We start from the raw sequence: 22,450 nt of genomic DNA on the forward strand, positions 1-22,450 counted from the left end.
GGGAAAATTAGACTGCAGCATAAATGTGAATCCACTATCCACTACCTAGTTTTCTTTTAGATTGTGAACCTTCGTTCTTTTCTTGGATAACTAGACACACTTTTTTTTTCCTTCTATACTTTCCACCTTGCTAACTCTGGGAGCTTGGACTATATTCGTAATCCCTGAGTCTTGGTCTGTGAAGTGGCTACCAAGACACCAACCTCAGAGAGTTGTGGGAATTCAATGACATGAAAGGGAAGCACCCAGCATGATGTCTGTCCCCTTGGATTGTTGGCCAAGAGCGGCTTTATCCATTGTTTTGTTTCTAGGACTAGGTTTTAAATTTATTTTTTTACATTTTATCATGTACACTTTCATATGTATGCCAACGCAGAGACAGTTGCAGTTTTTCTTGAGAGGTGGAGAGGAGCTAGTTTAAGATGCACCCTTGTATGAAATAGGGAAGAAAAATCACTCAAGTTTTAAATTCATGAACCAACCTGCTGAGGGACAGCTCCACAACTGTCACAGTCTCTGTTCTACTCGGGGAGTTCGATAAACACTTGCCTCTTTTGTTCGACTGCCCTTTGGTGGTGTACGAAATGGCCAATGGATAGCAAAAGGGATTTTTGCAAAGCCATGGTCTTGTGTGCTCCACTTGGACAGTATCCATATTTTTAGCAGAACTGGCAGACTAAAGCAGGTCTGTCTTTTTCCATATCCATTGAGACCTAAACCTTTTCCATAGTGCGTGAACATCATGAACAACACCAGAGGAAGTGAGAAGCACAGAGCAGGTCAGCGAGCCATTGTTAAAGGGAGAGACAGCCTCGCTCAAGGGAAATGGGCATTCTTTTGAGCAGACCAGCTTTCTAAATGGCTGAAATGATGAAAGTTGTCCGGAAGGTGGTTGTTGGCTGACTGTCTGAATGGCTTACTCCACCATCTTCAGGAGAGCTGATGGTAGCACTGTAGAAGAATTGCAAAATATCACAAGGCAACACCACTCCCTCTGATAATCCTGCAGGAGCCAACCCAGTTTTGCTGACATCACAGTATGCCTTTTAATTATTCTGTCTTCCGTGAAATATTTCTTTTTAATTTTATTAAATTTACTTCTCATATTAAGAAGCATGTTATTATACTTGCCGACGGATGTTTACAAATGCAACTAATTTGTTTTATTTTTTATAATGCTTAATTAGAACTCACTTGAGCAGTAAAGATGTACAGGATATGGTTGGCTCAAAATAAGGATGTGAAAACCAAAGGAGAAAGGAGAATAAGACTGAATCTGGCGCTTTTCAGTGGGATCCATGTGCAAATTCCTTACGAGTGTTGGTTTTCCTACCTTTGACACAGGAGAACAAGGAAAAGTTAAAAAAGGGTAAATGTCTCTGGGTTTAATTGCACTTTTCCAAGAGATAAAGATATGGTAAGAATCCCTATCTCTTGATTGAGTATTTTTCAGAATTGTTTATTTTTCCCATATAATAATAAAACACATTTGGGGGAGCCCACTCTGAGATGTCAGCAGGCGTCTGCTTGACTTCAGTAGCAATCACCCAACTGCCATAGACCGTAATCAAGCTTGCGAAAACCATGTGCTCCACGCGGCGGGAGAGCAAGAGTAAAGTGCTTAATGTGCCACTCCACTGATGTGAAAGGGGAGCAAATGTTGAAAATGGGCTTCTGAATTGCAGTCATCGTTTGGCATCTCTATTACCTACAGCTGCTCAAAGAAGTTTCTACCATACAACATTTCTTGCAACCCTTAACATTTGCAACAATAAAACCTCTGTTGTAGACAACCTGTTTATATCTTTGGTTGGCTGAAACCTCCATGGTTTGTTGTAAAGAAAGGTAAACAGCCCAGGGATCAGATGGCATCTAGAATATTGTGTTCATTTCTGGACAGAGCGTGCACAAGCTAAGGGCTGGCAAAGTTGTCAAATCATAGCCTAGGGGCACCCATGGGTTAATTGGTAGAAGAAAAGGTCTACATAAATTCGTTCTTGCGATAGTTATCCAGGAGAGAGGTAGACCTGGCTTACTTCAAGGACAGAGCCGCAACCATGGACAGAATTCCACAAGGAAGCAGCATTCAACTGATTCGATTCAGGGGGAGACTTTTCTCATGATTCAAGTTTTATAAAAATGAAGGTAGTAAGTTTTCTGTATTGAAAATGTTTTAAGAGGTTTTTGTCTTAGCTTGGGTTCCCCCAAAAGCATAACCCGAGGCAAACGCTTGTTTGTAGATAATATGGGGTGTGATTTCGGAGGACATGAGTAAGGGATGGGAGGACCACATAAAGAAGGAGGGAAAGATGATGCAAGGATGTGTTATTGACTTGGGCAGTGCTGTGGGAACTGTGCTCAGTTCCAGGGCAATTTTTGAGGAGGTTTATGAAATGCATCTTAGAGCCACCTGCCTGTGGGGTAAAAGGGGAATGCATTTATCCATTGGCTCCCATTCCCATCAGACCAGCAAAGCCCCACAGGTGTTAATGCCCCAGCATTTCAGGATTGCACATGTATGAGTCCCAGGCAGGTTTCTGCAGGTATCTCATGCTGCAGTGTCAGAGAAACTCCACAGTGCGAATAGAGGGAAACACACTGCAGCCCCAGGTGAGGCTGTCCAACTGTGTTTGTGTGAAGTATGTTGAAAGCTGCACGTGATTGGTGGTTGCAGCAGTAGCTGGAGTAACATGGGAGGGGGGAATGTGAAATGTGTATGAGAGGAGCCCAATACAGTCCACCCCTTGCACCATTACTCAGATCTCTTGTGCCCCGAAAAGAACAGTCATCACGGGGTCCCCTTAAAGGTTCAAAGACTGTGAGAAATATAAGGCAGCTCCAGTTTGTGCTGAAGTCTAGGGCTTTCACCTCATCCACGGTTGTATTCGTTTGCTCAGGCTGCTGTCACAAAGTACCACAAACTGGGAGGATTGAAAAACAGAACTTTATTGTTTCCAAGTTCTGGGGGCTGGAAGTGTAAAATCAAGGTGTTGGTGGGGCTCTGTTCCCTCTGAAACCTTAGGGAGGGATCCTTGCTTGCCTCTTCCAGCTTCTGGCAGGCCCAGATACTGCTTGGCTCATGGCAGCCTAATTCCAGCCTCTTCTTCCATCTTCACTTGGCATTCTCCTTCTGTCTCTTCGCAACATCTCCCCTCTATGTGTGTCTGTCTCTGTGTTCAAATTTTCCCTTTTTATAGGGACACTGGTCGTGTTGAATTAGAGCCCAAATAATGGTTTAATTTTGGCTTGGTTATCTCTGTAAAGGCCTTATTTCCAAATAAAGTCACATTCTGAGGTTCTTGGGGTTAGTATTTCAACATACATTTTTTAGTGACACAATTCAACCCACAAGAGCTGTGCTATCAAAGAGGTGTTGCTTTCTATTATTGATGCTACCCAGATGAATAGCAGTCGTTCAATGAGTCATCCTTTTGACAAATTGAGCACTTACTGTGTACCCAGCACTGTTCTAGGAACCGGGGGGGATACACCAATGACCAAAATATTCCTACCCCTGTGGAACTTAGTCTTTTAGGGCAAATGATTTTCGGAAGTAGTTGCTCTTTTGTCTTGTTTTTATCACCCATTCGGAACCAAGTGGGGAATCGCCTGCTTTCCAATAACAGAACAGCCTGCCTCGAACAAATGAGTCCCTGGTCACAAAGGTGTTTAAGCATTGGCTGAGTGGCTGCTTATTGAGGATGCTGCGGAGGCAGTTTAAGCGCTGAGCAGGGCTTTGGGTTCGTAACGGTTAAGGTCCCCTTCTGATGCTGAGATGGTAGGGTTGTATGGATGCACTTGTTCTGAGACAGTCTATTTTGTCTGTACACAATGCTTGACTTCTTTCTATTTATCAGAGGAACAAACAAAATGTTTTCACAGCTTTCTGCTTAGAAAAAAAATTCCAGGCCACTGGATTTTAACCTTTTTGTGTGTATGTCCTGTACTCCTTTGAGAATGTCCTGGAACCTCTGGCCTCTTTCCACTGGGGGAAAATAAATGTATTCGTAGCCAGGCATTTGTGTGCAATTTTGGAGGAGAGGGAAGGAGAGTTCATGGATGCTGAATTAAGAAATCCTGATACTTTTCAGGAATTATAATCATTAGTAGCAGTTAAATACATATACTTGTTTTAGAGAGTCCATTTATTCATAAAAACTTTTTGAATTAAATAGAATTAGAAATAAAAATATGCCTAGAGATGTTTACGTTGACATTTTATTGTCATGGTTGCTTTTCTGATGGAAATTTGTCAGCATGTAATTAATAAAGTATCATTGATTTCAGAATTACCCTTTGCTAAACAATGGAAATTTCCTAAATAAATGGCAGGTAATGAAAAAAACTCAGTTACTGACAGCCTGTCATAGTTGAATCTAAAACCTAGGGGCAAAATACATATATTCTGTGTAGTTTCCATTTCTAGATCCTGGATTTCTAAATTCTTCCTTATAAAATTTTAAATTTCTTCTTCCTTTTTGAAAGATGGGGCCCCCTAATTACTGACTTTCTTCTTTTATAATCTGTTAATAGATTTGATTTTCACACTGAAGATAATTATTAAAATTCCTCTTTTGGTGGTCAGTAAATGTAATTAACTTACAAAAAGTAGAAAGCTTTGATATTAGAATTAGCTGAATGTTCGAGACCTGACATTTAGTGTCTTATTCATGGAAGGTACATGGTAGATGTTTGTGGAATTGAATTCAGGCTTTGCAACTCTTCCAGCAGCTCTTAAAAGTGTAATAGTTACTGCCTCTGTGGAAATAGAAATTACTCAAATATTACATGATGAAAAACTAATGTTAGTTTACTTAAGAGAAAACTGTGTAGCAGTGTGTTATAACCATAGGAACTCCTCAGCCAAATGTTAAGTAAATGCAACGAAAACATTTGTAAAAACATTATCACTCTGCAAAAGAACTAGTAATGCCAGATACCCTGTAGTAGCTGCATGTTCAAAGGCAGTTGGGTTGTCAGTCTCACAACCATATTCATGGTGTCTTGGTGATCATTCACCCTGGATGTGATTACTTACCTGGCACACCAGAAAAGCATCATTTTGCTTAAGTGTTTGTTGCATGTAGAAGATTGCTTGAAGTCATGATTGTGGGTGAATCACTTTAAATGAATCCTTCTCCTTGATATACAATATTGTGCTACTTTCTACAGAAAGACAGAATCAATACTGTTGACTGTAATGGAGGTTTGCATTTTTCTAATTTCTTATTTAGGCTGATCTGAGCAAAGATGTTCAAATTTCCATTTATTTAAACAAGATGGAGTTCTCGCTATGCTGAAAGAATATTTTTAGCTTAGTAATTTACTTAGAAACTGCCTTATTCAATATTTGATGTTAAATTTGAACTAAAACACATAGCATCATATGACATGGATTCTTACATTAACATTTTGTTGGATTGGAAACAGAATCAACACATTAGTCATCTTAATTCATTTTAAGTTGGCTTTCTCCAGAATTCTGGAATCCAAAAACAACTCATTTGTCAATTTTACACACAAAGGGAGAGGCAGGATGTAGTTTATAGTTAAACATCCAGCTTTGCAATGGAAAGCCAATGCAGTTATCGTAAGTTGAATGAAATTCGGGGTGAAACAAACAGTGTAATAAGATTTTGATGCAGATGGAGTACTTTAAAAATTTGTTTTATATTTATTTTAATGAGTTTCTCTTTACAGACACTTTCATAGAATCTTGTAAACTGTCTAAAATTAAATTTTCTGTGGATGTTATCCACATGGGTTCTGAACTTGGCTGTTGTAATTATTAATGTTTTCTTTCATAGACAATCTAGAGGTCAAGGTCACCTTCATGTCCTTCCATCCTTCCATGCTTGTTCTTGTTTGGCTCTAGGTCACCTTAGAATTGAATGTTAAAAGTGCCTTGTCTATTTGAAGGGTCAGCAAACTATGGAGCGTGAGCCAAATTCAGCTCTTCCCTGCCTCTTTTTGTAAATAAAGTTTTATTGGAACACGGCAACATCCATTCATTTACTTATTGTCTGTGGTTGCTTTCACGTTATTTTAAAACTGCAGAATTGAGTACTTGTGACAGAAACCATATGGCCTGCAAAGCCCAAAATATTTACTCTCTGGCCCTTTATAGAAAAAGTTTGCCAACCCCTGGTTTATTTTATTAACACAGGTTTCTCACATAGCGATTCCTCTGATAAAATTTCAGAGTTGTTAAGAAAACAAAGCTCATCTCTCCTGAAGAATTGGTATGCTTTCTTTCATTTAATAAAGGGGGCATTATAAAGTATTCTATTTCCTTTCTTTACCTTGGTTGCCAGGAAGCTCAGCACTAACATGTAAATGCCCAAGTAAGTAACCAGCTGGCTTCAGATTTCTGGTAGATCAGGATTTTTTTTTCTTAATATGAGTACGCATTTTCAAATTTTTGTTTAGATCAACTTTTTGAAGTATGTTACATGTAATAAAACTCATACATTTTAATTGTACACATAAATCATGTTTGACAAGTGTGTTCACCCAGGTAAGCCACCACCCCAATCAAGATAGAGAAGATTTACATCTCCACAGAAATTTTTCTCCTGTCTCTTTGCCCCAGGCAGTTTGTCAGTCTCTCTGCTACGCCCCATCCCTTGCTCCAAGCAACCACCAACTTTCATGTTATTTTTAATTCCTATGTTGTATTGTGGGTGTTTATTATATACTGCTTTAAATACTTTTTGGAAGGAGTTGGGGCACCACTGATTAATTGTTGAATAGCATAGCTACTAGAGAAGCGAAGGTTCATTTATTCTATTTAGTCTCCTGTACAGAGTTTTAGATTTCCATGGGAGAATTTGAGATATAAATCAAATGGAAAGCATTTTAGCTAATCCTACATTAATAAGCCTAATGTATTGAGAACTCGCTACTTGCCAAGAACTCTGCGTAGTTATTTGGTTTTCCTGACAGCCCTGTAAGAAGACATCTTAATATTGCCCTTTTGCAGATGAAGAAACTGAGGTTTGTAGAAGTTAAGTATGCTAATTTCCTGGGGCTGCCATAGCAAAGAACCACAGATTGGGTAGCTTCAACAACAGAAATTTATTTATTTATTTATTTTGAGAAAGATTAGCCCTGAACTAACTCCTGCCAATCCGCCTCTTTTTGCTGAGGAAGACTGGCCCTGAGCTAATATCCATGCCCATCTTCCTCTACTTTACATGTGGGATGCCTACCACAGCATGGCTTGCCAAGTGGTTTCCATGTCCGCACCCGGGATCCGAACCGGTGAACCCTGGGCCGCCGAAGCGGAACGTGAGAACTTAACTGCTGCACCACTGGGCTGGCCCCCGAAATTTATTGTTTTAATGGTTCTGGAAGCTAGATGTCTGAACTCAAGGTGTGGGCAGTCTTGGTTCCTTCTGAGGGCTGTGAGGGAAGGAATTGATGGAGGCCTCTCTGCTTGGCTGTAGATGGCCATCTTCATGTTCACATGGCGTTCTCCTCATGTGTACCCTGTGTCCAAATTTCCCCCTTTTACATAAGGACACCAGTCATACTGTGTTAGGGCTCACCCTAAAGACCTCACTTTAACTTGATTACCTCTGCAAACACTGTCTTTCCAAATGAGGTCAGAATCTGAGGTACTGGGCCTCAGGACTTCAACATATGAATTTTGAGGTGGGGGGACACAATTCAACCCAGAACATTGAGCATCCTTCTCAAGGCTCAAATGTTACCAGAATGTGGCAGAAGCAGGGTTCTAACTCAAGTCTGTCTGACTCCAAAGAGTCGGCCTTCTAGGACGGTGCTAGGAAGAGGAGGTGTGGTGAGGGGGGACCAACGTTCAGAGAGAAAACGGACGGACTTTGCCAAGGAGGAAGCTGTGAGGGGCTTTAGAGGCCTCAGGTCCTAGAGTCTAGTCTTTACCCTTCCAACATACCAGCTATTTGACCTCGTCTTTTCTGAACCTCAGTTTTCCTATCTGTTCAATAGGGATAAGAGCATCATATACCCATGGTGTTGAGGGTTAAATGAGAATGTGATGTTCACATAGTGTGTACTTGTGAAGCAATAGACAATGTGTGTTGCTAGAGAAGGTGAGTTCTGGGCATTAACAAGACCATAGGATCTTCACCTTGAGCAAGAGCTGAGTCCCCTGCAGGGCTTATTAGAACACAGATTGCTGGGCCCAACACTCAGAGTCTCTGACTCAGCAGGTTGGGGGGTGCTCAAAAATCTACCTTTCTCACAAGTTCCCAGGTGAGGTTGCTGCTGGTCCAGGGACCAGTTTTTGAGTAGCAAGGTCCTAGATCTCTCTTTCATTTGCAGATATGTTTTTGAGTTTTCTCAAGAGAAACTCCAGGGAGAAGTTAGATTTCCAACAGAAGTCTCATCTACTCCACCTCAGTTATTTGCCCCATTTAAAGATGACACAGATCCTTTGATCTTGTTCCCAGTAGTTGAGGCCAGGAAGCATAGGGAACATTGCCTTTTCTCCCTTTTTTTGCTGTGGAAGATTCTCCCTGAGCTAACATCTATGTCTGTCTTCCTCTATTTTGTATGTGGGGCACCACCACAGCATGGCCACTGACAAGTGGTGTAGGCCTGTGTCCAGGAACCAAACCCAGACTGCTGAAGTGGAGCACACCGAACCTAACCACTAGGCCACAGTGCTGGCCTTGCCTTTTCTCCTTTTAGACAGAGCTGATCTGGTCAAAACCAGCAATGTATTAGTCTGTTTGGGTTGCTATAACAAAATATCGCAGATGGGGCAGCTTAAACAACAGAATTTTTTTCTCCTAGTTCTGGAGGCTGAAAGTCCAAGATCAAGGTGTCAGCAGGTTTGGTTTCTCCTGAGTTCTCTCTGCCTTGCAGATGCCCCTTCTTGCTGTGTCCTCACATGATCTTTCCTCCGTGTAGACACATCCCTGATGTCTCTCTTCTTATAAGGACACAAGTCCTATTGGATCAGGGCCCCACCCTATGGTCTCATTTAACCATAATCACCTCCTTAAGGGCCCTGTCTCCAAATACAGTCACATCAGGGGTTAGTGCTCACCATATGAATTTTTTTAGTTTTTTCTTTTTAAAGATTGGCACCTGTGCTAACATCTGTTGCCAATCATTTTTTTTTTTCTTCTTATCCCTAAAGGCCATCAACTCCCCCCACTACATAGTTGTGTATTCTACTTGTGAGTGCCTCTGCTTGTGCTATATGGGACGCAACCTCAGCATGACCTGATGAGCGGTGCCATGTCTGTGCCCAGGATCCGAACTGGCGAAACCCTGGGCCGTCGAAGTGGAGCGCACGAACTTAACCACTCGGCCATGGGGTCGGCCCCCTCAACATATGAATTTTAAGGGGACACAATTCAGTCCATAACAACCAGTAATACTCCTGATCTGTTTTTCCTCCCAGAGATTCTTTGATTTCGTGTTTATTTCCTTTTCTATATCTGTTTCAAAGCACTGAGGAAAATCTAGTATACTTTGCCTCTAAAACGTTATGTGCTTGAGAGGCAGCTTGCATGTTTGAGCCAAATAAAGAATCTAGTTGAGCACGCTTCCTCAAGCTGTCTAATCTGGGGAGGAAAATCTCCATTGGAATCTTCCCTGGCTGCTCCCCAATTGCATAGGCTCCCACTGCCGGGAGCTGAGACCCCTCCAGGCACGCAGTTGGAACAGTAGCTCTTTGCGAGCCAGAATCCTGTTGGGGCTCAGATGCCTCCACCAACTAAGAATGCTCTCTCTCCTTTTTGAATTGAAGTTAAGCCTAATCCTTACTCGGGCATATTACCTATGTGGGGACTTCTGCCGAGACCCTCTTGGCCCAGAGGCAACAGCTGCATGAGGGGAGCCAAACAATTTTACAGCTGGCTGAGTCTCCAGGAGTCAGGCAAAATCGGCCTCAGCTGGGAGCACTGTGCGCCTCTCTGACATTCATGCCAAGCAGGTGCCTGATCACAGCTGACGCTTAGATTACATGTTTCCCGAGAGGTATAGATTTCAAATTGGTATGTTTCACCAATCCCTCGTCATAGTATTCCAAAACAAAATGTTATCAAACCCCAAACTAAATACTCCTTCCCCTCTCCGCCTTTGGAGCGAGTCTGATTTTGTTTAGGCAGATCTTCTCAGATAGCTTAAAAAGTGATAAAGAGTTTCTTTTACAAATTATGTCTCTCGGGGCCCTAGGTGCTGTAATCAATGAGTGTGTTGTATCAAAAAGGTAAGCATCAGACTAGTAATGATTCTCTGTGCTTTGTTCTATGCATCCTGGCTCATGAAAGGAAGTAAAGTGAAGAGTTTCATGTACTTCTTCTGAAAGCCAGTTTTGCTGGTACCTTCCACCCGGGGCTGTTCTGGGCTGTTTGACTAATTGCAGAAGACTCACCAGAAATGGAAACTTACAGCTTTCTTTCTTTTTTTTTTTTTAAATATTCTCAAGTTGAATTGAGATGGTGTCAGCGTTTGTGTTTAAAGAAACAGAACAACAGAAACACACACAGCCAGGCTACCGTTAGATTTTATAAAATGTAAAACAGCAATTCTATTAAGGATTGTATAAGGGGATGATCTGGGTTATATAGATGATCAGGGATTCTTTTTTCTTAATGACTACAAGGTAAGGATTATCCTTTAAGTGTTTTTGCATTAAACTAATTTGCTTTAAAGTGCTGTATATTTTTGTTTCCTTGTTGTATGTTTTTTCTTTTTTTTATCCTTTTTGGTGAGGAAGATTGGCCCTGAGCTAACATCTGTTGCCAATCTTCCTCTTTTTTTTTTTCTCCCCAAAGCCCCAGTACATAGTTGTATATCCTAGTTGTAGGTCATTCTAGTTCTTCCATTTGGGATGCCCCCCCAGCATGGCTTGATAAGTGATCCAAACCATACAACCTTGGGCTGCTGAAGCAGAGCATGCAACCTTAACCACTGAGCCACAAGGCCAGCCCCCTTGTACATTTTAAGCAAATCTTTCATTTTAGTAGTTATTGCTTCTTAAGCAGTCCTGGTAATTGTCCAGTTACTAATTCTGTTTCCTCATAAGAAGGAGCTGTAGGAGTCACTGATTTTAGCACAGGTCATGGTGGACCCAGAGAGCACAAAGTTAATGGAACTCTCTCCCTGCGTCCAGCTTCGATGACTGAATTTAAGTCATACTTCCAAGAAGTTGCATCCTAAAAAGTTATAAACAATGGAGAATGAAAAGTCAATTTGGACCCTTTAAAAGGGAACCTCAGAACAGTGCCGCACTTTCCCAGCCTGGTGTTTTGAGCACATCCACGTGACTTTGGGAGCATAAAGAATTTAATCTTTTCAAGAGGCGAAGTATTATGCCACTTTTTAAAAGGTGAGAGCCAAGGTCGATCTGAAATTTTTTTAAAAAGGGCTTGAATTAGAAAGGTGGTTACATTGCCAACATTGAAGATGTAGGCTGGAGCAGGCTTTTCATTTCTGGGAGCTCTCAATGGAATGGAGAAGTTACTTTTTAAAAAACCACTCCTTCCTAACCACTTCTCAATGGAGTGGAAAATACATTGGGAGACAGGCTGATCGTGGGCCCGCTGGTCGTTAAGAGAGTAAAAGGGGTCTCTTTTTGGACAAGTGCGGGTGCAGGACCTTCGTGGCAGCCCTGTTTGCTCTAAATCATAAAGAACCCTGTCTTGAGCAGACGACAGAGTAACGGGGGCTGCAGTCCTGAAAGGAAATCCTGGCCCAGCTGTGAAAACAATGAACCGCTCAGTAATATAATACAGGCGTGCTTGCAGATTCAGAGTTGCCTTCTCTTCTCCTCTTGAAGTGGCTATAAATTAATCCATCAAAGTCAACAGGGCCAAACTTCAGGGTAAATCTTTCCACTTCTAACCACGCAGAAACACTTTGGTTCTTTTAGTAGATACTGCCGTGAGTGTGGAATTAGAAGAGGTGACACTGTGTGTGTGTGATTTGTTAGTTATAATGGCTTGCCCTCCAAAGAGCGTTGACTTGAGCCAAACAGCATGTGCTGGGTTTGAAATTATAGAGCCATCATCTTCTCTCCTGTATTAATTCCAGCGAGTGAAAGAAGCTGTATCTTGTTGAGAGCCCCAAAGGGACGCAGTGGTCTCTATAGCCAATAAGCTGGATTTTTACAACTTTTTACCAGGAAGCCTTTGTTTTTGTTTCTCCTATTTCGTCCTGTTTTTATTTTTCTTCCTGGGGATCGGGGCCAAGTTTATAAATGTGCCATGTGCACTTTGTTAGAAAAATCCAGTGTGGCATTACTTTCTTCTTATGCGGGGGGCATTGTCTTTATTTTTGACTTTAATAAAGATAGTCCTCTAAAGTTTGGCCACTGAAGCCTTTTAGAAAATAAAGAAAAAATTTGAGTACATCTTGTAACAGCTATGGTGTTAAGATGGTCCCTTGTAAAATAACTTACTAAAAGTGTAGAGGTGGGGTTAAGTCTGCACTTGTCAGTTTTGACCTTGGAGAATGTGGAGAGCAATTTCATTTCTGTGGATTAGTTACCCTGTCTCATAGGCCTCACACAGAGAAGGGTTTGTGAAAGTAAAGGATGGTGTTAATTCTGAGACCCACGATGAAGTATTAAATGAGAGAGAAGATAATTTGATAATGCATCACTGTTTGGGGATAGATTCCATAAAATTAAGTATGTTTATGTGTAAAGTAACTGAAGAGGCTTAAATCCTTTGCCTTGATGTAATGACATAATATCCACAAAGAATACCTATGAAATTCTGTAAGTCATATTTAACAGATACAGTTAGCAGACAATGGGCTGGTGAGCACTGTTTCAAGTTGGGTTTTCCTGCCTTCAAGGAGCTCCTAGCTTGTGCTTTTAACCCCACATGGTGAGTGTGTGGTGGTTTGGGGGCTGGATCGGGGTGGGAGGACACCTGCTTTGAACTCAGGTCACATCACTTGGGGATCTTCTTCCTTTTTTGCCCTCTGATCTTGGAGTCCCATAGCTTCTGGGATTATTGGTTTTCCCATATATGAGATGATGACAATGACACTTCATAGGGTTTCTGTGAAGTGTACCCTAGAATTAGATCATGTATTCCATGAAGCACCCGGCATGGTGGCCAGCACATAAACACACCTCCGTGTCCTCCTCCTCACCTTCTTTCCGTGGTCTTCTCTAAAAATCAGGATGCTCAGAAAATACATTGTTCAGAGTAGAAGTAGGTTTCTGTCTTTCCATTCCTAGTTTCCTTGATTTCTCTGTGGTAAAATTTGTAAAGACCTATAAATTATCAATTATATATCATTTAGTTTTTTATTTTTAGTTTCTTACTATAAATGGCATTCATACATATGTTAAAAATTGAAATACCACGGATGTTATCAAATGCAAAATAAGTCTTCCTGGGGCTGGCTCGATGGTGCAGTGGTTGTGTTTGGTGTGCTCTGCTTTGGCAGCCCAGGGTTCACAGGTTCGGATCCCTGGTGCAGACCTACACCCCTCATCAAGCTATGCTGTGGCAGCATCCCACATACAAAAAACAGAAGAAGATGGGCACATATGTTAGCTCAGGGCCACTGTTCCTCAAGCAAAAAGAGGAAGACTGGCAACAGGTGTTAGGTCAAGGCCAATCTTCATCACCAAAAAAATAAAAAATAAAGTCTTCCTTGCCCTGACCAATGGCTCTCTTGCCAAAACAATGTTAGTGCATATTTAAGCACCTGCCTCCCCTCTCTTTGTGTTTCAACAGCAGGGTCATATGTGCATGCTATTCTGTACTTCGAGACTTTTTTTCTTAATCATATAATATAGGGATGTTTCCTTGTATCTTCATATCATTTCACCTCATTCTTTTTAACTGCAGTACACTATTTTGCTCTGTGCATGCTATGTAATTTATTTAACTTAATTGATGAACATTTCAGTTGATTCCAGGTTTTTGGCTGTTACAAACAGTGCTTGTTGAATATTCCTCTCGTACTTTTACTCGTGTGGAAAAATATATTTGTAGGATAAATTTCTGGATGTGGAATACCTGGGTCAAGGGCATGTCTGTGTATAATTTGATAGATACAGCCCAATTGCCCCCACAGATGTTGAGCCGTTTTGTATTCCACCCCCCTACCCCACCTCCATTATTAGATGCAGTTGCCTGGTTCCCCAACACTCTTACTGACAGGGACACTGCTCAGTTTCTTTGTCCTTTCAGAATCTGTCTTCATTGGGGCTGCCTAGGACCATGTTAATTGTAATCTCTGGGCAGTTTCTCACTGTGATTCCTAACAAGTGGAGTCTGGACTGTCACTGGCAGGTCAAATGAGAACTTACTCAACCCGCTCAGTGGCAGCACCAGTAGGCAGCCTGGGGGGGTCAGTCCTGCCTCTTGAGAGATCCCAGGCAGTCACTTGAAATTTATTATATAGTTTTACAAAACATTACAGTCTCAGCATTATACTGCCCAAAGCACGGAAATGTAGCCTGGTGATATTTCAAAAAGATATTCCCTGTGAAACAACTGTTTCCTGCTTCTGTATTCTCGTCTCTTGAATTGGTGTCTTTCTTTGGTAAATATTTATATTTGAGACCTATTTATGTTGTAAGTGGTATTTAGGAGCCTCTGTGTGGTACTTGTTGCTAGCTGTAGATAACGCATACATTTAAAAGCAGGGCTGGTTATGACTTATTTTTCTCTGGGGAGACCTGTATAGTTTTATAATTTCTTAAGAGTTGGCAGCTGTGGCTAGTGTTTAGCGAGCGCAATTTCTAACTCTTTGTAACTCGGGACTATTCTGGATCATTCAGGTGGTTAAGATAACTACAGAAACAGTGGTATGGATTGTCTGGTCACTGCTCTTGTGGCGTTGACCTTAGAGTTGTGGTGACTGTATGTCCTAGAGCTTCATCTGAAATGCCCTGGGAGAGTTAGATTTCAGTATCGTAGTCAATGTCATGTCACCATAATTTCATTTATATTAATCAGATCAGTTTGGAAAGTATAGTCCTAGTGCTTATGGGAGAATGTTGGAGAAACTCACATCCTTAAAGCTAGTGGTTTCTTAACACAAAAATTGTCCCCAAGTTGGAATTGTCCCAAAATCTGAACTCAAGATGAAAGACAGCTTTAGGCTTATCTTCTTGCTCTATATGTGACAATAGATCTCCAGGGAGGGAGACCACTTGTGCTGGAAGATTCTGCAGCTTGTTGGTTGGTTCCTAAGGGTTGCTTTGGTGGTATGTTCTTCAGCAGGATGGGGATCACCATCTCTGTGGTCTTTTGTGTACAGTTACAAGTAACATGTGTCTCCAGTGTTCCACAATTATAAATTAATAATAACAACCCATTAGAAATACGGGTGTTGTAAGCCCCAACTCCTTTGGGCGTCTTAATAAAAATGATAATTAAAACCATAATTTACAGTAATTGGGGACACTGCCCAACTAAATCCACAATGTGGAGAAAATTAAAAAACTCAAACCAGAAGGAACCTTGCTAGCATGGGGGAAAAATGGCCTTGTTCTTAGCTCCTACTTGAGTGGGAGCTTTGTTCATATTTGTGGGGCCTGGGTTCCCACCCTGATGTTCTCTGTGCCTGAGGAATCTGTCACTGTGTCCCCACCCACCAGCGTACCAGTGAGTCTCAGTGGGTGTGGCCGCTGCTTCATCCCTCTCCACCACCACGCACAGATCCACTCCTCCTTTCTATTCCCGGACTGGGTAAACCTCACCCACAGCCTGGCTGGCATCTTCAGAGACCTTGGATCCTCCCTCAAACTTAGACTCAGGCAGTCATCAGGCTTTGTAGATTTTTGCTTCTCAGACAGTTTCCTAATTTATCCCCTTAGCTGCTCAACATAAGAGGGTACCTCTTCCCCTCCTGGCTGGTCACAAGGCTTCAGTGTCTTCAGCCAGTTCATCTTCTGTGTGACCACCAGAGATATCTTGAATGGATAAAATAATAATAATAATAATAATTTATAGTGCTACTCTCTCTTCAAATTCGTTCACAGTCTCCCCGCCACCTGCAAAATAGTCCCACAGTTTTAGCTTGGTGTGTGGGGTTTCATCTCCCATTGTGTTCCCTATTCTTCATTCATATGGGCCCCTCACCAACCATTAACCTTGTTTTGCCGTGCACTTTGCCTTTTTTTTGGCATGACTGGTTCATTTTTATGTCCTTTGGTCCCAGAGTAGTTTCTGCTACCACGCAGTGACATGTGGGAAATGCAAAGAAGGTGAGTGAAGAAACTTGCACTGTGTATCCAAATTCCTGCAGATCCCTGCGTCCTTACCCTTGCATTTCTGTCTTTTCAAAGCTGAGTCTGCTGCCAGGTCTTCCAAGGCGTGGCTAGCATCCTGATCTTCTCATGCTTGACAGAGTGGGGTTTGACATAGCTTAAATAAAATCCCAAACAGGTCCGGGTGAAACATTCTTTGAGATTCCGCAGTTCGGATGTGAACATTGTGATTGAGGCAGTTTTGTGGTAAGGCTTAAGCCATTGTCTCTGGCAGGAATATTCCGCAGAACATGTGCATCTGAGCATCAAATGCCTGCAGAGGCCTGGCAGGTAATGTCAGCATTGTGGGTGGTGACCGTGGCCAACAGGAGGGCACAAACCCCATCCCTAGCCTGCAGCAGCTCCTTGGCCCACCTGATAGTCTCCAGATAGGACAGGGGGCCCAGTATGCTCCCATCATAAGCTTTTTCAGAGAAGTTGGACATCTACCTTTGGATATGTGATTTCCTCCATTATTTAATACTGGCAAGTAATTCATATTAGGAAGGAAAGGAGAAAAGAAGGAAGGAACGGAGAGTGAGAGGGGGAGAGAAAAAGGGAGGAAAGAAAGGAAGGAGGAGGGAAGGAAGGAAGAAAGGGAGGAAGGGAGACCGAGTGAGAGCCACACAACACAAAACAGGTCCATGATTTTATTTATCCTGTGATGACCAGTTTGTAACCTCTATTCTAGAGGATGAAAACCAGTGTAATACAAGTGGGTATTGAGTATTTTTTTTGGTGTTTTCCCTTTTAAGCGACTTTAATGTCTGTATGCAAAGCTTGAAACTCAAGACAGCGAGATATTAAACCTCCACGGCCACTTAATTTTCCCAATTGGATCAGATGTAACAAGTGCTAGAAAATGGATGCCACCCATTGTTTTAAAATGTCTTCCTTTATTTTCTTTATATTATTAGCTTTAAATATTCTTTTGAATGTACCCTTGCCACCTCCATGCAGTTAAGCTGGTTCAATTTAAACATTGTCATAAAGTTAATTTTTTATAAGATGAATCAGGTTATTAAATTTAGTAAACCATTGCCTTCATTATTTTGCACAAACTCTGGCACCGTGCAGAATTGGCTTAGCACTACTACATTTAGCTAATTAAACTGGTCATCAGCTGTGGTATTACGGGAGTGAGGGATGCTATTCTCATGGGCTTTTCCAGGACTTCAGCAGTAGGTAGCATTATTAAACTTTTTTTTTTTTTTTTTATAAAACTCCACACTCTAGAGATATGGTTTACTATAAAAGTGTTATTGTCCTTCCTGTTAAACCATCATCTTTTGAAATATCCATGCTTTGTTTTTGCTCCAAAGGCCATTGCAAAGGATAGGAAAATGGAGTTGTCTGTCACAGCTTTTAAAAGTAGACTAGCAATATGTAACGTGTCGCTTAGATAAAGGAAGATGGAAGGCTCTGAGTGTAATTTTACACGACACAGGGACGGATGACTTAACCATAACTACAGTCAGGCATTAACTGAAGGAGAGATGGTGCAAACTTGTGCCCGCAGCCTGTTGCTGCCATCATGTCAGATGTGCTCTTTTAGGTAATAAAAATCCTTTGCCGTAGGTTATTTTGTCAAGTAAAATAGCATGACTTCACAGGTTTGTTTGGAAAGAAAAAGGGCATGCTTTCCCTCCACAGATTTCTAAGTAGTGTCATTCAAAACGGCAGGGGATGTCTTTGCAGGATTGTGATGTTTATTCATTGTTAAAAAGGAAGTTAGAGGGCCATCAGTATTGTTTGAGACAACTGGGATTGTTTAAAAATAGTCCAGAATTGTAGCTTATTGGCTATCTGTAAGAACCATTCATTTCTTTGGCAGATATTTATTGAATCCTACTGGGTGTTAGTCCCATGGGATACAGAGATGAAAAAGGCACAGATACTAAGGAGTTTATAGTTAACCTGCTAAATTAGATAACTAAAGCCCTGGGGCCTGCCTGGGCCTGCATTGTAGTGATACTCTTTCCATCCATTAAAATATGGTCATTGACAGATGACTGAGCACTGTGGCTACCATCTTCCTCCACTGCCCTACATCATTTTTCCATTTTATAACCTCTGAGGAAAATGTGATGAAAAAGACTTCTGATAATCGCCCTGACCTGGAAATTTCAGAGAGACACAGAGTCCGCCATTTTCAACAAGATCTCCTGGGTATGTGAAGTCCTAGGATTGCAAGTGAAGTCACTTTGGCCACTTCACGTTCCCTCCATATGGCCGTCAGCGTTTCATTAGCCTGATTGATGTAGCTCATCAGTCAGCAAGACTTCGTCCCATCCTTCTCCTATCCAGTTTGCAACAGCTGGGCTACAAAAGCTGGTGTTTCACTTCTCTCTCTTTTCCCAAGTGATCTGGGTACCTTTTCCTCACTGGTGATAAAGGGTGCAATTGGCATCGTGGATAAAAATGAGTAAATTTCAGGTTTTTGTCTTCCTGCTCATAGCTTGAAGATATGCCTTTAGGCACCTTTTACTACAGACACCAAAGAGGAGGCAAATAGCTTTAGATATTAAATATTTCAGATTTGAAATCCTTTTGCATTATTTTAACATCAGATTCAAGTATAGAAGGTTATTCTTAGATAATGGTAAGTGAATATCTTGTGATACAGAACTTGGCATAATCTGAAAAAATAAGCTATCTCAACAATGAAGTTCGAGTATGTTTTGGGGCCAGTATTCAGACAAATGGAATGGAGATCTTGTAGCTAATTTCTTTAAATTCTGCTTGATGTAATTGCCAGTCAGTTCTTGGGTTGCTGTTGGGAGCAGATCTAGGAGAGAGTTAAGTTTTTAGTAATAATGACTGAGCTATTTGTAGGTCATACAAATCAGATAGGAGGCATAGGACTTTATACCAAGAATTTTGGAAAGAGGAGGGACCTAACATTTGTTTCCCACCTTCTATGGTTATATTAGGCTCTTAGTGTATGTTTTTGACTTACCCTCATATTAAGAAAAGATAACTGAGTTTCTATTGGGTTAAAGGCATAGTTTTAGGTGCCATAGCTTATAAATAGCTAGAGCTAGGATCAACACAAGTGTGTCAAACTCCTGAGTTTGAGTTTTCCACTATGCTGTGCTGGCTTCCCTTGAGAACTGGTTTATGTAAATAGACTGGCTTCCATGAAGTTTAGATATATGGAAGCCATATGAATGAATGAACTTTGATAGGCTCTTTCACATGGCAGTCCCAGTAAGATAATGATACTCTTCTGATTTTTCATACATGTTAACATTATCTTGGAAACAGTAATCTTTGGTCGTTTGACATGGATTTGGCTGAATTACATTGCTGCTTTCTTTTGTAGAATTATTACTTTGTTGTTGTGGTATACTCTATATGGTCTTCCCCAAAGCTTACAAGATAACGGTATTTTACAGTTTAGAGCAGTGATGTGGTGCTCAAGCTCTGAAATTGGATTGCCCACTTTTCTCATCTCTTTTCAGATTAGTAATGTATAAGAGTTCTAGCTGCTCCATATCCTTGCCCACATTTGGTGTGGTCATTTTATTTTTTTTAGCCATTCTAGTAGTAGATACATAGCAGTATATGATTGTATCTTTAATTTGTATTTCCCTAATGACTAGTGAGTTTGAGCCTTATAAAATAGTTGAGAAATTTTTCTTCTTTTTCTATTATGTAGAAGAGTTTGTGTAAGATTGGTGTTTTTATTTTCTTCAGTGTTGGTAGACTTTACTGTTGAAGACATAGGGATCCAGAGTTTTCATTTTGAGGAGATTTTGAAATATGGATTAAGTTTCTTTAAATATATGGAAATTTTCAATTTTTTAAATCTCTTCTTGCAGCAGTTTTTAAGTAGTGTCTTTCTGGGAATTTGTCTTTTTCACCTGTATCTTAAGTTTACGGGTGTAAAGTTATTTGTCATATCTTTTTAAGATCTGTCTAAGGTTTGTAGGATCTGTAGTGATGTCCTTTTATTTGTTCCTGATATTGGTCATTAGTATGCTTGCTTGTGCATGTGCTTTCTCTGTTAGTCTTGCTAGCCTTTTATAAATTTTATTAGTTTTTTTAAGGAAATGACTTTTGGCTTCTTTGTTCCTCTGTATTTTCTGTTTTCATCTTTGTTAGTTTATCTTTTTATTTTTATTATGTCCCTCCTGCTTTCTTTAGGTTTAATTAGCTGCTTTTAAAATTTTCTAACTTAATGGATGCTTAGCTCATCTTCTGTTCTAATATATGCATTTAAGGCTACAGACTGTCCTTTGTCCATGGCTTTAGCTATGTTCGATAAGTTTTTTTTTTTTTTTTTTTTTTAAAGATTTTATTTTTTCCTTTTTCTCCCCAAAGCCCCCCAGTACATAGTTGTATATTCTTCGTTGTGGGTCCTTCTAGTTGTGGCATGTGGGACGCTGCCTCAGCGTGGTCTGATGAGCAGTGCCATGTCCGCGCCCAGGATTCGAACCAACGAAACACTGGGCCGCCTGCAGCAGAGCGCGCGAACTTAACCACTCGGCCACGGGGCCAGCCCCAGTGTTCGATAAGTTTTGATGTGTAGAATTTTTGTAATCCTTCAGTTTAAAGTATATTCTAATTTTCATTCTAATTTTTTGAATCACAATTTTTATTTATTTAAAAATGTATTGGTTAATTTCCAGCTAGGGGAATCTTCTAGGATCTTATGTTGATTTCTAGTTTTGTTCCATTGTGGTTAAAGAGCATACTTTTCAATTTTAATCTTCTGAAATGTGTTGAGATTTGCTTTTGGCCCTGCACAAGGTCAGTTTTGGTAAATATTCTTTAAGTACTTGAGTGTACAGTCTGCTGTTGTGTTCAACATTTAGCATACTCAGTTATTTCCAATTTATTAATCTCTTGGCCTTTTAACTCTTCCAGACCTTGGCCCAAAATATTCTCAGTCATAGTGTCCCTCTGATGCCTTCAGAGAGATATGTGTGCGTGCATGTGTGTGTGTCTGTGCGTGCTGTTTAGTTCAGCTTTTCTAATTGTTCCCAGTAGCAGGGTGGATCTAAGAAACCTAGGTTGCCATTGCTGGAAGCAGAGGTACTGGAGGCATTTAGCACAGTGCAGAGCACATTGTCAAGAACTTAATGAATGCTGTTTGTTCTATTTTCCACGTCTGTTTTCTCTTATTAGACTGTAAACTCTTTGAGGGCAGTGACCATGTGTCAGTCTTTGTACATCCATATTCTTTATATTTAGCACAGGATGTGGTCGTTATTAAGCAGTGGTTAGATGGCTGACTATGCCATGAGCTCTTCTATGGGTTGGCCTTCACCTTTGAAAACACTGTGTTCCTAGGGCAGGTTTTCTCAGCCTCAACACTGTTGACATTTTGGGCTAGATGATTCTTGGTTGTGGGGCTGTCCTGTGCTTTGTAGGATATTTTGTAGCATTCCTGGCCTTTACCCATGAGATGCCAATAGCACCCACCCCAGTTCTGGCCCCTGAAAATGTCTGTAGACATTTGCAACTATCTTCTAGGGGGCAAAATCGCCTCCAGTTGAGAACCACTAGGGTAATGTGTGTGGTGCTCAGTAGGGCCATTCAGCATGACTCAGTGTTTTGCATTTGTGTTTTCTAATGTCGGCTTTCCTTTAAACCATAGGGTTTGAAACTGCCAAGTCTTTTGCCCTCCATGGTGCACACGTGATCCTGGCCTGCAGGAATATGACAAGAGCCAATGAAGCTGTGTCACGCATTTTAGGAGAATGGGTAAGCAAGCGCTTGACTATTTTTTTTTAATCGTCAGATACATGCGCTGGGATAAACACAAGGCGGTTTTAGTTCAGTGTAAAGTTTATTGCTCTTGGAATAATGTTTTCTTTATTTTTCAAGTCATTTTCAGTTTGTTTACTTTATGAATGAAAGGACAAGTAAGACTGTTATTATCCACACATTTGTTTATAGTTCATTGTCAGTGTCATCTGCTTTATTAGTCGGAGGTCTGAGAATGTTTACTCATTTAGTTCACTTATTAAGAAAAATAAAATGTGGTTAACGCCCATCAATGCAACTAAGATGTTGCTTTGCCTTATGGTTTTTAGGATTAGAAAGGAGCAGGCTTTGACCCTGTCTCTGGTTTCTCCTTTTTGCTTTTCTCTCTCCATGTAGATGTTGGTGTTGATATTTCTCTGCATAAACATTTACTGAGGGCTTACTGTGCTCTTGGGGCTGACAATATAGCATCAAACAAAGGAAATCCCTGCCCTCCTGGGCTTGCCTGCTGAG

General features: G+C 40.9%; 1 protein-coding gene across 10 annotated transcripts in view; it reads left to right on the forward strand.

Moving 5' to 3' along the window:
* WWOX (WW domain containing oxidoreductase) overlaps window positions 1-22,450 on the forward strand; it is a 934,855-nt gene that overhangs the window by 27,377 nt on the left and 885,028 nt on the right. For all 10 annotated transcript variants that reach the window (XR_011538010.1, XR_011538011.1, XM_008522432.2 and 7 more), the window contains exon 5: window positions 21,828-21,934. Coding sequence is in view for 8 of the 10 variants with exons in the window: in XM_008522432.2 (XP_008520654.1) it covers window positions 21,828-21,934 (107 nt within the window). In the remaining 2 variants the exon portion in view is untranslated. The remainder of the gene's footprint in view (window positions 1-21,827; window positions 21,935-22,450) is intronic.

The sequence above is a fragment of the Equus przewalskii genome, chromosome 3 (genome assembly GCF_037783145.1).
Source record: "Equus przewalskii isolate Varuska chromosome 3, EquPr2, whole genome shotgun sequence".
Taxonomy (NCBI): domain Eukaryota; kingdom Metazoa; phylum Chordata; class Mammalia; order Perissodactyla; family Equidae; genus Equus; species Equus przewalskii.